Source organism: Rana temporaria, chromosome 2 (genome assembly GCF_905171775.1).
Source record: "Rana temporaria chromosome 2, aRanTem1.1, whole genome shotgun sequence".
In the NCBI taxonomy this organism is placed as follows: Eukaryota; Metazoa; Chordata; class Amphibia; order Anura; family Ranidae; genus Rana; species Rana temporaria.
Window position 1 is genome coordinate 55503344 of NC_053490.1, and position 18426 is coordinate 55521769.

At 44.4% G+C, this 18426-nt stretch overlaps 1 protein-coding gene across 1 annotated transcript in view; it reads left to right on the forward strand.

Annotated features, from left to right (window-relative positions):
• Positions 1 to 18426, forward strand: part of CFAP300 (cilia and flagella associated protein 300) — a 96662-nt gene that overhangs the window by 42408 nt on the left and 35828 nt on the right. Inside the window, exon 5 of the mRNA XM_040340195.1 lies at positions 646 to 818. Coding sequence (XP_040196129.1) covers positions 646 to 818 — 173 coding nt within the window. The remainder of the gene's footprint in view (positions 1 to 645; positions 819 to 18426) is intronic.

Consider the following 18426-nt stretch of genomic DNA (forward strand, 5'->3'; position numbering starts at 1 on the left):
GCTTAGGCCCAGATTCACAGAGTGTGGGCGCTAATTTACGCCGCCGTAGAGTAACCAATGTACGCTACGCCAACGCAGCGCAGAGAGGCAAGCAATGCATTCAGCAAGCCAGTGCTCCCATCGCTGCGCCAGCGTGGCGTGGGATTCGAAGGCTCGGGTCCCCCAGTGGGACAGGAGGCCCGGGAAAGGTGGCTGCCGAGCCGGATCGGCCGTTATTACCAGATAGCCGACCGCCCACTTTGAAAAATGGTACCGGGGTATAGCCTGCAGCTGCAGTCTTCTCTACATCAGTTCAAAGTGCTGAACTTTAAAGCTTTTCTGAGAGTTTAAAAAAGGGGGCGGAGAACTGAAGTTACACGCTGCAGAACTGATTGGAGGGGAGGATCAACCCCCCCCCCCCCTTAACACAGAAACAGAGCTGGGGCTGTCAATCTGCTGGAGGTCCCTCCTTTTGTCACCATTTTTTCTCTTGGTACCAGGAAAAATTATCACAAGTGATTCATGCTGATAGCAGAAGAACAAAGCCAAAATGTTCTTGGTGCTCTGGATTGAGACAAGTATACACTATTGAAGGTTATCCTTTGTTCATATTTAATGTCTGAGGTTTACAACCACTTTAAAGCTATTGGTATTTTCTCACCTTAGGTCCTTCTTGTAGAAGACTCTGACAAGTTCGACATTTTCAGCCCATCAGATAGAGAACAGTTTATTTTCCTGCTTTTCAAACATCTTTGCCTTGGTGGAGCAGTCTGTCAGTTTGAAGATGTGATTAATCCGTATATAGATACAACCAAATCGATGTACAAGGAGCTGCTAAGGTAAGACTGTTACAGAACTGCTAAACTTTCTCAGTTGTATATCCCATAATGATAGACGCCAGCTTGACTGAATTCGATTGGCTGCCTTTTTATTTTGTGCATTCATGAAATTACCGGATCCAATTTAAACTGAAATTTATTGATCACATTTTAAAATGTATAAATTAACCACTTGCCCACTGGCCCATAGTCAAACCGAGGTATCCATCTTTAGTGCCAACGGTCCTGTAAACCATAACGGCGGCCTCCGCGGCGGATTCGCCGCGAGATCGCCGTTATCGGTGGCGGGAGAGGGCCCCCCCCCCCTCGCGCCGCTCTCCCGCGCCCTCCGCCGCTTACCAGAGCCGTTGGTAGCGGCGGAGGCGATCGGGTCCGTTCGGCACCTGTGTGGGGATGCGACTGAGGAAAAAATCGCCCCCACCTGTCCCCATAGCTCTGCTGGGCGGAAGTGACGTCAAAACGTCAGTCCCGCCCAGCGTCTTAAAGAAACATTTTTTTTTTCTGTCATTTGAAAAAATGACAGTTTAATTTTTTTTTTCTTTTTTGCATTTTAGTCTAATTATGAGATCTGAGGTCTTTTTGACCCCAGATCTCATATTTAAGAGGACCTGTCATGCTTTTTTCTATTACAAGGGATGTTTACATTCCTTGTAATAGGAATAAAAGTGATCATTTTTTATTTTTTATTTCAGTGTAAAAAATTATAAAAATAAATAAGAAAACAAAAAACATTTTTTTAAAAACGCCTAGTCCCGACGAGCTTGCGCACAGAAGCGAACGCATACGCGAGTAGCGCCCACATATGAAAACAGTGTTCAAACCACACAAGTGAGGTATCGCCGTGATTGTTAGAGCGAGAGCAATAATTCTAGCCCTAGAGCTACTCTGTCACTCAAAAAATGCAACCTGTAGAATTTTTAAACGTCGCCTATGGAGATTTTTAAGGGTAAAAGTTTGACGCCATGCCACGAGCGGGCGCAATTTTTAAGCGTGTCATGTTGGGTATCATTTTACTCGGCGTAACATTATCTTTCACAATATATTAAAAAATTGGGCAAAAATTATTATTGTCTTATTTTTTAATTAAAAAAAGTGATTTTTTTCCCCAAAAAAGTGCGCTTGTAAGACCGCTGCGCAAATACGGTGTGGCAAAAAGTATTGCAATGACTGCCATTTTATTCCCTAGGATGTCTGCTAAAAAAAAAAGATATAATGTTTGGGGGTTCTGATTAATTTTCTAGCAAAAAAATTGTGATTTTTACATGAAGGAGAGAAGTGCCAGAATAGGCCCGGTGGGCAAGTGGTTAAAAACAATTCAGCACTGGAATTGGACAAATATTTGGACAGCGCTGCCGCCACAAATTTGTGATACCAAATTAACGACAAAAATACATATATAGTGTAGCACTAAATCAAAATTGATAACGTAAAAGAAATAAATCCAATAATGTGATAGAAATAATATCTCCAAAATTCATCTGTTGATAAAATCATTAATAAATAAAGAAAGTCCAATTTAATAAAGTGCAAAAGAGTGGGAAATGTTTGAACAATTTCCTACTCTTTTGCACTTTATGAAATGGGACCTCATTTATTTATTAATGATTTTACATTTTAAAATGTAACCTAGCTGACCTTTAGTTTTAGTTTGGTTTTGTTTCGTTTAGTGGGTGTTTCTCTAAGTCAGGCATGTCCTAAGTCCGGCCCGCGGGCCATTTGCGGCCCGCGGCCTGGTTTTATATGGCCCCCACTTGCAATTTGCTTTTATCACTTATGTGGCCCCCCCCAGCTCCGCACGGGCTAAGGATGAGCTTGGTTTTAATATATATATATTTTATCTAATCTAATAATAATATTAATAATAATAATAAAAAATAATAGCTCATTCTTGCCCTGAGTGGAGCTTGGGGGCCACAGAAGAGATAAAGGCCAGATTTCTCAGGGGATAAAGAAGAGAAAATATATTTTTTTTTACAACCTGACCTCATCCTTACCCATGAGCGGAGCTCTGGGATTTGTTGGGGGCCAAAGAGGAGATAAATGTATTCACCACACATAGCCACAAAGATAGGATAATTATTTTTGGGCAGTGTATTAGTGCTTGGACGAACACACTGACACAGAATTTTAATGGTTCATGTCAGGCAAAATGGTCCGCCCTCACGCACGTTCACTTCATCAAATCTGGCCCTCTTTCAAAAAAGTTTGGACACCCCTGCTCTAAGTTAAGGGTGTCAAACTCAATTTCATTGTGGGTCGCATCAGCATTATGATTGCCCTCAAAAGGGCCAATTATCTATAAAATTAGATGTCCAGCGCATCCCCTCCCCTTACATTAGATGTCAAGAGCCATCAGAAGTTGAGTCCCCCACCCTCCCTTACATCAAAGTGTATCCCCCTTACCTTATGCTGCTGCTGGGAAGAAGCTGGATGCATTGCTTGAAAGCAGAAAGTAAGGGTCTGGAGGAGGACCAGTGGAGGCCTAGAGCTCTCCTGCAGCTGCAGGAGAGGTAAAAGGGCCACATGAAAATGACCTGGAGGGCTGGATTCGGCCCGTGGGCCTTGTGTTTGACACCTGTGCTCTAAGTGGTTTTCTTGATGGTGCGTAACTTGTGTTAAAATTACCACTTGTAGTCTCCATTGAAAGCCTGCTTTAGTCAATTCTTGTCTACATGCACGCATGCTCTCCAGTGATGGCTGCACATCAGTGCTCTGGCTTGGTCTTCCAGTGACCATGGTGGACCATGCCTGCTTAATGTGTGTTGGCACAGCCACTGGTAGTTTCCCCGCTGGGTACATGAGTGAGTTGAGTTGATGCCAAAGAGTTCGATTTTGATCTCATCTGACCACAACACTTTCACCCCATTCTCCTCTGAATCATTCAGATGTTCATTAGCAAACTTCAGACGGCCTGTACATGTGCTTTCTTGAGCAGGGGGATCTTGCGGGCGCTGCAGGATTTCAGTCCTTCTTGGTGTAGTGTGTTACCAATTGTTTTCTTGGTGACTATGGGCCAGATTCACGTAGAATCGCGGCGGCGTAACGTATCCTAGATACGTTACACCGCCGCAATTTTTCATCGCAAGTGCCTGATTCACCAAGCACTTGCAATGAAAACTACGCCGGCGGCCTCCGGCGCAAGGCGGGCCAATTTAAATGGGCGTGTGCCATTTAAATTAGGCGCGCTGCAGCGCCGGACCTACTGCGCATGCTCCGTTTCTTAACTCCCGCCGTGCTTTGCGCGCCGTGACGTCATTTTTTTGAACGGCGATGCGCGTAGCGTACTTCCGTATTCCCGGACGGCTTACGCAAACGACATTAAATTTTGACGCGGGAACGACGGCCATACTTTAGACAGCAATACACTAGCTGACTAAAGTTGGGGCACCAAAAAAAACGACTAACTTTGCGACGGGAAACTAGACTAGCGGCCACGTAGCGAACGCAAAAAAAAACCGCTGTGGATCCGCCGTAACTCCGAATTTGCATACCCGACGCTGGTTTACGACACAAACTCCCCCCAGCGGCGGCCGCGGTACTGCATCCTAAGATCCGACAGTGTAAAACTATTACACCTGTCGGATCTTATGGCTATCTATGCGTAACTAATTCTATGAATCAGTCGCATAGCTAGAAACAGAGATACGACAGCGTATCAGGAGAAACGCCGTCGTTTCTCATTTGTGAATCTGGCCCTATGGTATCAGCTGCCTTGAGATCATTGACAAGATTCTCCCGTGTAGTTCTGGGCTGATTCCTCACCATTCTCATGATCATTGAAACTCCACAAGGTGAGATCTTGCATGGAGTCCCAGACTGAGGGAGAGTGACAGTTATTTTGTGCTTCTTCCATTTGCGAATAATCGCACCAACTGTTGTCACCCTCTCACCCTCTCACCAAGCTGCTTGGCGATGGCCTTGTAACCATTCCAGCCTTGTGTAGGTCTACAATCTTGTCCCCGACATCCTTGGACAGCTGTTTGGTCTTGGCCATGGTGGAGAGATTGGAATCTGATTGCTGTATAGAAGATACCTGGGAGCCAGAAATCTTGCTGATTGATAGGGGGTCAAATACTTATTTCACTCATTAAAATGCGAATCAATTTACAACTTTTTTTGAAATGTGTTTTTCTGGATATTTTAAACCCACTATTAAAATTATAGACTGATCATTTCTGTGTCAGTGGGCAAACATACAAAATCAGCAGGGAATCAAATACTTTTTCCCTCATTGAAAAAAAAAGTTTAGTCATTTTTTATTTTTTTTAACCACTTAAAGAGTCACTAAAGGAAAAAAATGTTTTTGCTGAAATGACTGTTTACAGGGTATAGAGACATAATAGTTAACTGATTCCTTTTAAAAACGATTAAAAATAGATAAAAACCAATCATATAATGTGCCTGCAGTTTAGTTTCGTTTTTGCTGTTGTTTCCTGTCTTTGATGTACAGAGGCAGAGAGCCAATAGAGGGCAGTGATGGTTTGTAAAACAAAACTGGATTGGTGCTGTGGGGTTTTAGACACACAGTAATCACACTCCCTTGATTAGTGACCACAGAGAGAAATCTTCCAGTACTGTGGTGATCAGGAAACAGACAACCAGGAAGTGTCCAGAACAGAGAGGAATTACAGCAACATCAAAGCAAAAACGAACAATGAGGACATGAAACCAGGACTGCAGTAAGGTAAAGGAAGCTATTTAGCTAAAAAAAAAAATTCCTTTAGTGACCCTTTAAGACCCGGACCAATATGCAGGTTAAGGACCTTGCCCCTTTTTGCGATTTCGGCACTGCGTCACTATAACTGACAATTGCGCGGTCGTTCGACGTGGCTCCCAAACAAAATTGGCGTCCTTTTTTTCCCACAAATAGAGCTTTCTTTTGGTGGTATTTGATTACCTCTGCGGTTTTTATTTTTTGCGCTATAAAAAAAAATAGAGCGTCAGTTTTGAAAGAAATGCAATATTTTTTACTATAATAAATATCCCCAAAAAAATATAAAAAAAACCTTTTTTTTCCCTCAGTTTAGGTCGATACGTATTCGTCTACATATTTTTGGTAAAAAAAATTGCAATAAGCGTTTATCGATTGGTTTGCGCAAAATTTATAGCGTTTACAAAATAGGGGATAGTTTTATGGAATTTTTATAAATATTTTTTTTTACTACTAATGGCGGCGATCAGCGATTTTTATTTATTTATTTTTTCATGACTGTGACATTATGGCGGACACATCCGACACTTTTGACTCATTTTTGGGACCACAGCGAAAAGTGCTATAAAAATGCACTTCTAACTTCTTTTATTTCTACTTATTTAAAGAAGTTGTAAAGGAAAAAAAATGTTTTGCTCAAATGACTGTATACAGGGTATAGAGACATAATAGTTAACTGATTCCTTTTAAAAACAATTAAAAATAGATAAAAAACAATCATATAATGTACCTCCTAGTTTCAGTTTCGTTTTTGCATCGAGCTTAGTTGTTGCATGTTATTTGATGCCTCTGTGCTGGACAGACCCATAGAGCAGTATTGGTTTGGAAAATGAAACTAGAATCTCCCAGTACTGTGGTGATCAGGAAACAGACAACCAGGAATTGTCCAGAACAGAGCAGAATTACAGCAACATCAGAGCAAAAACGAGCAATGAGGACATGAAACCAGGACTGCAGTAAGGTAAAGTAAGCTAGTTAGCTAAAAAAAAAAATCCTTTAGTGACCATTTAAGCTATTCAGTACTTATTCGTTTAATCTTGTCATTGTCCAGGATTTATTATTTATGTGACTTTAACACAATAAATAATTGTATAAAATTGTATTCTATATACTATGAAAAAAATATATTTTGAAGGTAAATAGCAAATTAATTATTTGAATGTCAATGGCATATCTATGCAATTTACTTAATGCGATCAGATATAGTTGCAAATTTGGGTGGAACTCCGCTTTAATGTATGCAAAATGTGCAACTCTTATACTTCTGTAAAGACCATTTGATTGTCTCTCTCCCCCATTGGAGAGACCTGAAAATTTAATGAGTATACAATATACATAAAAATTACATTAACATTAAAAAATATATATTATTTTTTTCTGTAGTTTGGTTTACATATGTTTTAAATTCTAAAATGGTTTGTGTAGCATTTATAGATTGCTTGGCAAAAGTGTAGTTTTCTTTTTAAAACAATGGATTTAATAGTATGTATGGATCTGCTTGGTCTTTGCTCTCTGTTGCTCATGATTAACTGCACCCTCTACTAATATATATTATATTTTTTATATATATATATATATATATATATATATATATATATATTAAATATATATATATATATATATATATATATATATTAAATATATATATATATATATATATATATATATATATATATTAAAAATATATATCTATATATATCTATATATATCTATATATATATATATATATATATATATATATATATATATATATATATATATATATATATATATAAAAAATATAATATATATATTAGTAGAGGGTGCATTTTTAACAAAGCCATTTCACAATCACTCTTTAATAACCGAATGCAGTGGGAAACGGGAAACAGATGGGAAGAAGTGGGAGGACAGAGATTTTAATGAGGACAATTTGGCTAATTAAAGAGCTAACTGAACAAAATAAATATAAAGGGGTCTTTGTGTAAATCGGGCAACCTTGAAACTTTTTGCTTGTAATTTTGGATAAACAATTCCTTCCACAACGGCCTGAACATCTCAAGTGCTGCCACCATGTTATTCCTGGGTTGGGCATTACCTAGAACTCGTGTTTATTTTTTCTAGAGTCATTTTTGTGCTCCGTGATTGCGAGCGGGTTATTGCGGCCAATAATTACGCTAAGAAAACACATCTATAGCTCGCTATATCTGGACACCTTTGTGAAAGTTGAAATAGCAAACGTGCCCTCTAAGTGAACCTTCTATCTGAAACGCAGGATCCCATAAGTGACTTTTACGCTGGAAAATGGGAGTGAAAAATAAGGGTTCAGGGGTTGCTTTTCACTTTCATCACAAGTTTTGCAAACTTTATTTAAAAAGGAAATGGACTCTAGGTTAATATGATGTAGGTAGAAGTATATGGAGGGGTTTCCCTTTTTTTTTTCTTTTCCCCCTTCTTTACCTTTCCTTGTCCTTCCCTATCTTTCCCTACCCTTCCCAATCCCTCCCCTCCTTTTTCTTCCTTCTCCTCTTCCTCTTCTGTTCTTTATATACATCTTGCTCCTGGTATGAATCATTCTTGTGATTCTGGGGTAGTGTTGGCTTCCTGGGACAACCACTGGTTGGACCCTAGGGAGTCGAGAATATGGCTCCTTAGCTTTATTCGTATTTTCCTTTTTTTTTAATTCTTATTACCACTCAGTGAATGATTTCACAGCGGAAGAGGGAAGGGATACGATTTAAAGGGAACATTGTGTTGTTGTTTTTTCTTTGGTTATCTTTATGTCATATAGATATATTAACGAGCTTTCCTGCTAACTGCATTTTATGTTGAGTCTCTCTATTTTTTTTGTTTTTGTTTTGCTGCCTATAGATTTTAGGCTTATGACTCTTTGTATGAATAATATAATCTGATAGAGCTCGATTGTTCTTTTCATATTTGTTACCTATGTCTGAGGCAACTTTGTTCATTTTCAATAAAAATATTGAAAGATAAAAAGGAAATGGAAGGACGTAGTGCAAGGCTCGTATGTGCTCCATTATATGAACCTGCCTTGTACACATTCACATGGCAGCCTTACACATAATAGCTTCCATTCAGCTGAAATTTTCCCAGACTTGTGCAGCATCTGTGCCCCATAAGCCTCCTGAAATGGCCCGAGCGATGGAATCCGGCCGCACTGCTCTTTCACCAGACCTCCATGCCGTGTTTATAGATGTGGTGGGCAAATCAGGAACATATCAGCTGAGAGTAAACTCCTGGGCCGCTCGACGCGCATGGAACATTAGCGATAATAAGCTTCTTCGTCATGATTTTGACTGGAGGCATTTGTTTAAATAAATTCATTTTTTTGCTTTTGATTTATTCGTAAGCTTACATTTTTCTTTACTTTCACAACCTTTTGAAGTCTGTATCCACTGCTTATGAAACCTAACTGTAATCCCTGTAATCCAGTTATGTATTCATTAAAATAATCATTTAGGTGACCCTGTCATCACCTTTTGTACACAATAGCCAGCCTTTGAAAGAGGCAATATACCGTATATACTCGAGTATAAGCAAGCCCGAATATAAGCCGAGGCACCTAATTTCACCACAAAAAACTGGGAAAACGTATTGACTCGAGTATAAGCCTAGGGTGTCCATCTGCATGCCTCACTGTGCCTTACTTTGCCTCACTGGCCTAGATTCACGTAGGGCGGCGTAAGTGTGGGCGGGCGTAGCATATCGTATTTACGCTACGCCGCCGCAACTTAGAGAGGCAAGTGCTGTATTCACAAAGCACTTGCGTCCTAAATTACGGCGGCGTAGCATAAATGTGCCGGCGTAATCGCGCTTTATTCAAATTGTGAAGAGGTGGGCGTCTTTTATGTAAATAAAGCATGACCCCACGTAAATGACATTTTGAACGAACGGCGCATGCGCCGTCCGTGGACGTATCCCAGTGCGCATGCGTCGGATAGAATGCCTAAGATACGTCGAACACTGCCTACGACGTGAACATAACTTACGCACAGCCCTATTCGCGTACGACTTACGCAAACAACGTAAAAAGATACGCTTGTTCCGACGTCCATACTTTGCATGGGCTGCGCCACCTATAGACCTGCTTTATCTTTACGCCGACATATGTCTTACATAAACGGCGTAACTAAATGCGACGGGTGCACATACGTTGGTGAATTGGCGTATCTAGCTCATTTGCATATTCGACGCGGAAATCAACGGAAGCGCCACCTATCGGCCAGCGTAAATATGCACCCAAGATACGACGGCGTAGGAAACTTACGCCGCTCGTATCTTGGCAGAATGTATGCGTAACTGATTCTATGAATCGGGCGCATACATACGACGGCGGCCATTCGGACTTACGACGGCGTATCTGGAGATACGTCGTCGTAAGTCTTTAAGAATCTGGGCCTTTGTGTCCATGTGCATGCCTCACTGTGCCCATGACTAGACTGACGTTTAACATGGGATTCTATGGACCGGGTGCCCGGCTTTGAAAAATCGATGCTCCCTAGCCGTAGGTCCCACAGACAAAAAACTTAGCACACTTATAGAGGAGAAATTGAGCTACATGTGTGCCAACTTCCGGGTCCAGGGGACCTACAACCGGCCAGTACTGGGTCCCCAAATTCACCAGATAAATTACCATTTAACATGGGAGTCTATGGAAGGGGTGAAAAAAGGGGAAAAAAACTGCGCTAAACCAAACAAATATATGAAAAAGCAGCCAGCACTCGCTGGCCCATTTTATTCCGGCCTATTTCCCTTTGTGTTTCCAAGGGTGCTCCCAGGAGGGTACCATGGCGCACGTTTGGTGGACTTGCCCGAGGGTGTGCAGACTGTGGATTAGAGTCTACTCCCTCCTTCGGAACATGCTCCATGCCGATCTTAAAAGAGACCCATACGAGGCTCTAACATGAAATCGGCAAAAGCAGCCCAAAGGGTGGCGCCATCTGAGTGGAACTTCCCCTTTATAGTGCCGTCGTACGTGTTGTACGTCACCGCGCTTTGCTCAAGCATTTTTTTTTTCACGACTGTGTGTATGCAAGGCAGGCTTGACGAGAATCACGTCGAGAAAAACTTTGTTTTTTTCCATGACATGAAACGGTCGTGTGTACGCGGCATTAAGTGCCGTTTCTTCCCCAGCCTGTGCCGTAAATGGCGGCTCTTGTGCGCATGTGTGGGAGTGACGTCACGCGGCTCTGGCGAATCACAGAGCCGGAGTCCACAGCCCGGAAGGAAGAGGGGACAGAAGATGGACGCTGCCTACACAGGGGACATCGCTGGATTCTTTTGCAGGTAAGTGGCACATGCATACTAGCCCATTATGCTTTTCATTTGCAGGCTTTGCAGCGGGCTAAAAAGGAAGTAAAACCCCATCAGGGTTTACTTTCTCTTTAAAATGACTTTAGAATTGGCATTAACACAATAAAGCTATTATGAGATTTTAGTGATTTGGGTTTACATATTAGAGCTTTTTTACTAAAGGCAAATCCACTTTGCACTACAAGTGCACTTGGTAGTGTAGTCGCTGTAGATCCGAGGGGGACATGCAAGGAAAATAAATAACAGTATTTTAGCTTGCACATGATTGGATGATAAAATCAGCAGAGCTTCCCCTCATTTCGGATCTACCCCTCAGATTTACAGCGACTGCACTTTCAGTGCAATTTCAAGTGCACTTGTAGTGCAAAGTGGATTTGCCTTTCGTAAGTAACGCCCATTGGGCTAGATTCATATAGCCCGCCGTAAGTTTGTGGGCGTTGCGTATCTCAGATGCGCTACGCCGCCGTAACATAGTGAGGCTGGGGCTGGATTCACAAAGAACCTACACCCTAAGTTACGGCGGCGTAGCGTAAATCTGCCGCCGTAAGCGCCGAATTCAAATTGAGAAGATGTGGGCGTGTTTTATGAAAATAAAACATGACCCCACGTAAATGTAGTCTCTAACGAATGGCGCATCCGCCGTCCGTGAATGTATCCCAGTGCGCATTCTCCTAATCATGTCGCAAATAGTCAATGCTTTCGACGTGAACGTAATTTACGCAAAGCCCTATTCGCGAACGACCTACGTAAACGACACAAAATTCGACGCTGTTCCGACGTCCATACTTAAAGTGGAGGTTCCCCCTAAAAAAAAATTCTAACAATACATTCAGAAGCCTGATTACACTGCGGGTAGGCTGGGGTTTTTTTTTTTTTTTTTTCGTACATACCTCGATATCTCCGTTTCATCCCTCGGCTTCCGGGTATGATTCTTGTGGGGCTGGGCGGTCCTAGTTGATTGACGTTCCTCCGACCGACGCATACTTGACGTCACGACTTTCCGAAATTAGCCGAACGTCGCTGCGCAGGCGCCGTATAGAGCCGACTCTATACGGCGCCTGCGCAATGACGTTCGGCTTCTGTCGTAAAGTCGTGACGCGCAGTATGCGCCGGTCGGAGGAACGTCAATCAACTAGGTCCAGCAAGAATCATACCCGGAAGCCGACGGATGAAACGGCGATAACGAGGTATGTACGGAAAAAAAAAAAACACAGACTACCCGCAGTGTAATCAGGCTTCTGAATGTATTGTTAGAATTTTTTTAAGGGGAAACCTCCACTTTAACATTGGCTATGCCTCATATAGCAGGAGTAACGTTACGCCGGAAAAAGCCTTACGCAAACGACGTAAAAAAATCCGCCGGGCGCACGTACTTTTCTGAATCGGCGTATCCAGCTCATTTGCCTATTCTACGCTGAAATCGACGGAAGCGCCACCTAGCGGCCAGCGTAAATATGCACCCTGAGATACGACGGCGTAAGAGACTTACGCCGCTCGTATCTTAGCCTAATTTAACCACTTAAGGACCGCCTCCTGCACATATACGTCGGCAGAATGGCACGGCTGGGCACATGTACGTATATATACATCCTGTACTAGTACCCAGCCGAGGGTCGCGGGCGGGACCCGATCACCGCTCGAGTGCGGCGATCGGTCCCCGGAGCTGAAGAACGGGGAGAGCCGTGTGTAAAACGGCTTCCCCGTTCTTCACTGTGGCGGCGTATCGATCGCGTCATCCCTTTTATAGGGAGACACGATCGATGGCGTCACACCTACAGCCACACCCCCCTACAGTTGTAAACACACACAAAGTGAACCCTAACTCCTACAGCGCCCCCTGTGGTTAACTCCCAAACTGCAACTGTCATTTTCACAATAAAGAATGCAATTTAAATGCATTTTTTGCTGTGAAAATTACAATGGTCCCAAAAATGTGTCAAAATTGTCCCAAGTGTCCGCCATAATGTCGCAGTCACGAAAAAAAATCGCTGATCGCCGCCATTAGTAGTAAAAAAAAAAAAATGCAATAAAACTATCCCCTATTTTGTAAACGCTATAAATTTTGCGCAAACCAACCGATAAACGATTATTGCGATTTTTTTTACCAAAAATAGGTAGAAGAATACGTATCGGCCTAAACTAAGGGGAAAAAATTATATATGTTTTTGGGGGATATTTATTACAGCAAAAAGTAAAAAATATTGAATTTTTTTCAAAATTGTCGCTCTATTTTTGTTTATAGCGCAAAAACTAAAAACCGCAGATGTGATCAAATACCACCAAAAGAAAGCTATATTTGTGGGGGAAAAAGGACGCCAATTTTGTTTGGGAGCCATGTCGCACGACCGCGCAATTGTCTGTTAAAGCGACGCAGTCCCGAACTGTAAAAACACCTTGGGTCTTTAGGCAGCATATTGGTCCGGTCCTTAAGTGGTTAAGCGTATCTGGTTTCCAGAATACGCTTAAATTTACGACGGCGTAGATTCAGAGTTACGACGGCGTATCTCTCTATGAATCTAGCCCACAGTTTTCAAGCCATGCAGTGCCAGACCATTGAGCGTAATAGTCTGATTTTTGGGCCGGACTTGGAAGGTGTGGAGAATCCACGCTGAGCACCACCTTCTGATGGCTGTGTGTATAAGGCTGAACTTTGGCTTTAACAATGAATCCTCCTAGTATGGCATTGGACAGTTGGTGTTTCGTTCACTGATTCTGTATTTACACAGTTCATCTTCTCACGGAGTGCAGCGTACATGTGCAGTCAGTGGGTGTGAGAAACAGACTGTTTTGGCTCTTACAGTGAAGGAGAAACTAGGCCACATGCACCTGCCATTTACCTTCCATTCAACTTGTTATTGCTCACTTCCACACCCTGCTCTAGACTCAGCAGAATTCACATTTGCACATATTGCTACATGCAGGGCTGCTGATAGAACTCATGGGGCCCCGTACAGCCTACCTGACGGGGCCCCCCTTGAGCTCCACCCCTGGTCCCGCCCCCTGGCCCAGTGACTTGACAGCTGATGTTGTCGTTAACCACTTCCCGCCCGGCCTATGGCCGATTTACGTCCGGGAAGTGGTTATGAAATCCTGACAGGACGTTCCAGAACGTCCTGCAGGATTTCATGCCGCGCGCGCCCGTGGGGGCGCGCATCGCGGCGATCGGTGATGCGGGGTGTCAGTCTGACACCCTGCATCTCCGATCTCGGTAAAGAGCCTCCGGCGGAGACTCTTTACCACGTGATCAGCCGTGTCCAACCACGGCTGATCACGATGTAAACAGGAAGAGCCGTTGATGGCTCTTCCTCACTCGCGTCTGACAGACGCGAGTAGAGGATAGCCGATCGGCGGCTCTCCTGACAGGGGGGGTTCGCGCTGATTGGTTATCAGCGCAGCCCCCCCTCGGATCGCCACACTGGACCACCAGGGATGCCCACCCTGGACCACCAGGGTGGGCAAAAAAAAAAAAAAAAAAACAGAAAAAAAAAAAAGTTAAAAAAAAAAAAAAAAAAAAAAAGCATAAAGAAAAAAGATGCCAGTCAGTGCCCACAAATGGGCACTGACTGGCAACAATCAGTGCTGCCACCCCAGTGTCCATCAGCGCCACCCCAGTGTCCATCAGCGCCACCCCAGTGTCCATCAGCGCCACCCCACAGTGCCCATCCATGCCCAGTGCCCACCTAGCAGTGCCCATCTGTGCCACCCATAAGTATACATCAGTGCCGCCCATGAGTGCCCATCTGTGCCGCCTATGTGTGCCCATCAGTGCCGCCTATGTGTGCCCATCAGTGCTGCCTATGTGTGCCCATCAGTGCCGCCTATGTGTGCCCATCAGTGCCGCCTGTGTGCCCATCAGTGCCGCCTATGTGTGCCCATCAGTGCCGCCTATGTGTGCCCATCAGTGTCGCATACCAGCGCCGCCAATCAGTGCCACCTCATCTGTGCCCGTCAGTACTACCTCATCGATGTCCATCAGTGCCATCTCATCGGTGCCCATTAGTGCCGCCATATCAGTGCCCGTAATTGAAAGAGAAAACTTATTTACAAAAAAATTAACAGAAAAAAATAAAAACGTATTTTTTTTTCCAAATTTTCAGCCTTTTTTTAGTTGTTGCGCAAAAAAAAAAAATCGCAGAGGTGATCAAATACCACCAAAAGAAAGCTCTATTTGTGGGGAAAAAAAGGACGCCAATTTTGTTTGGGTACAGTGTAGCATGACCGCGCAATTGCCATTCAAAGTGCGACAGTGCTGAAAGCTGAAAATTGGCTTGGGCGGGAAGCTGCGTAAGTACCTGGTATGGAAGTGGTTAAGGGGCATGGCTGGAGGATTATTTTTTTTAGATTTAATTTTTTATCTGATCAGGTTGCCGGGCCCGGTACAACAGGGCCAGTTCCACTGGCCTATCAGCGGCCCTGTGGGCGCTACTCACGTATGCGTTTGTTTCTGCGCACAAGCTTGGTGGGACGGGGTGCGTTTCTGGCTCCTAACTTTTTTAGCTGGCTCCTAGATTCCACAGTGTGGTCTGTGTAGTGTGCTTTTGAAATTAACTCTTCACAGACTATGTTATGTTCTTTTTGGACTCTGCATTAGTTTTCCTTTTAATACATTTTTCACATATCATTTGTTTACATTTCAAGGTATAACATTTATTTCACACATGATTTTAACCACATAGCGCTGCACTCTTTCCATGTTTTGAACACATGTGATCTATCTGACCCCCTGACACACACACTGATCCACCTGACTCCTACTTTCTGCACTACTCACATTACGCTGACCCCCACCTGACACAGACGCTGCACCCCACCTGACACAGACGCTGACCCCCACCTGACACAGAGGCTGACCCCCACCTGACACAGACGCTGCACCCCACCTGACACAGACGCTGACCCCCACCTGACACAGAGGCTGACCCCCACCTGACACAGACGCTGCACCCCACCTGACACAGACGCTGCACCCCACCTGACACAGACGCTGACCCCCACCTGACACAGACGCTGACCCCCACCTGACACAGACGCTGACCCCCCTGACTCCTACAGTAAGCGTCCTACTTCCTGCACTACTCACACCCCCCTCCCCACAGCTCGGTTCAAATCCGTCCTCCTTACCTCTGTCCCGACTCCCCGCCTGCGCCATCCACCTGCAGCCCGCTCCATGGTGTAAGACTGCACCTCCATCATCCATGCTCCCATCTCTTAGAACCGAGTCGCCCTGCCCCTCTGCCGCCGAGGGACACACTGCCACCGAGGGACACAGAGCAGAGAGACAGGCGGAGGGGAAGACCGCAGCTCTTGCGGCTCACACTGTGATTGTCTCCATGGTCTGTATTTCCCGTCGCACTGTGATTGGGCGTATAGCGGTCATGTGCGGAGGCGGGACTTCTAGACGATTCCAGACAGGCCAGCCCCACGCCGCACATGACCCCCATACGCCCAATCACAGGGCACCGGACACCAAACATGGCGGGTGAGATCGGGGACACAGAAAATGAAAATGAGGAGGAGGCACGGAATGTCACCCCCCTCAAGGTTGCGCCTGGGGCCCTGTTTTCTGGGACTCTAGTCTAGTCCGCGGGACCCCGGGACACACTTGGAATTGCGGGAGGGTCCCGCGGAATCCGGGACGGTTGGGAGGTATGTATTTGCAGGGAAACATTTTCCTTAAAGTGGGGGTTCACCCAAAAATAAATTTTTAACATTACATTCAGCCGAGTTGTCCTAATGACAATCGGCTGTTTTTTTTTCTCGTACATACCGTATTTTACCGCCGCTTCCGGGTATGTCTTCTGCGGGACTGGGCGTTCCTATGTGATTGACAGGCTACCGAGCGTCGCATACAGCGCATCATGAGTTGCCGAAAGAAGCCGAACGTCGGTGCGGCTCTATACGGCGCCTGCGCACCGACGTTCGGCTTCTTTTGGCAACTCGTGACGCGCTGTATGCGACGGTCGGAAGCCTGTCAATCAGATAGGAACGCCCAGTCCCGCAGAAGACATACCCGGAAGCGGCGGTAAAATACGGTATGTACGAAAAAAAAACAGCCGATTGTCATTAGGACAACTCGGCTGAATGTAATGTTAAAAATGTATTTTTTGGGTGAAACTCCACTTTAAATGCTACCACTACTCAGTACTTTCAGCTACAGTGGAGTAGCCAGGCCTGAAATAATAATTAGAGTGAGCCTGCAGACAGTAGATCTTGACCCCCCCCCCCCCCCCCCCAAACAAGTACATTCATACCTGTTATCCTGATTCCTGGCCCCAGGACAGAGTCACTTCCTCCTTGACTGTAGTAGTAGCGCTGGCTGCTGTGCGGTCTGCCTGCCTGGATTCCTGGATTCGCTGCCCGGAGTGTCACAAAAAGTGTTTTTTTTTTCTTTCTGCAACTGCCTGTGCTTTTCCTTCTCTCACTCTTTCCCCTGTCGCCGCGGAGGGAGAAGAATCACTCCGCGGCGCCAGGGAAGGACAAGCTGGCCGGGACTTGATTCTGCAGACTGAGCAGAGCAGAGGAGCGGGCGCGGGAGAGAGAGGAATACACTTCCGCGCCCGAAACAGAGGAAATAGTCCCTACCTGCTGCCGCTTACTTACGGAACAAGCAGGCAGGTACCTGAGCGGCGATCAAAAAAAAAAAAAGTAAAAAGCGGGGGGGGGGGGGGGGGGGGGGACTTTTGCACGATTGACTAGCGGTCAGGGCTGTGGAGTTTTTTTTTTTTTTTAATAACATTAATTGGTTCTGTCGAGGCTGCCCGGGCCCCCCTGCCAGCCGGGCCCGGTACAACTGGGCCAGCTGTACTGGCCTATCAGCGGCCCTGGCTACATGAGCCGCAAGACCTCAAAGAACAATGTCCTATATGTAGATTATGGATGAGAGCTTTACAGACTTGAATAAATTATGTAGATGAGGGCTGTGTGTTTCCCAGAGTTAGTTTAATTAAAAACGGCAACAAAGATTTATATATATATTATGTGATTACTGACTAGGTTAGGCTATTTTACAGTTGACAGAACAGAAGTTGAAGGTAAAGCCTTTAATGAGGACAATGGTTTCAGCGAACACTGGGTAACACAGGCCATACACACTGTGAGATTGCTTAACCACTTAAGACCCGGACCATTATGCAGGTTAAGGACCTTGCCCCTTTTTGTGATTCAGCACTGCGTCGCTTTAACTGACAATTGCGCGGTTGTGCGACGTGGCTCCCAAACAAAATTGGCGTACTTTTTTTCCCACAAATAGCGCTTTCTTTTGGTAGTATTTGATCACCTCTGCGGTTTTTATTTTTTGCGCTATAAACAAAAATAGAGCGACAATTTTGAAAAAAAATCAACATTTTTTACTTTTTGATATAATAAATATCCCCCGAAATGTTTTAAAACAACTTTTTTTTTCCCTCAGTTTAGGCCGATACGTATTCTTCTACATATTTTTGGTAAAAAAAATCGCAATAAGCGTTTATCGATTGGTTTGTGCAATATTTGTAGCGTTTACAAACTAAGGGATATTTTTATTGCATTTTTATTAATATTTTTTTTTTTACTACTAATGGTGGCGATCAGCAATTTATTTTGTGA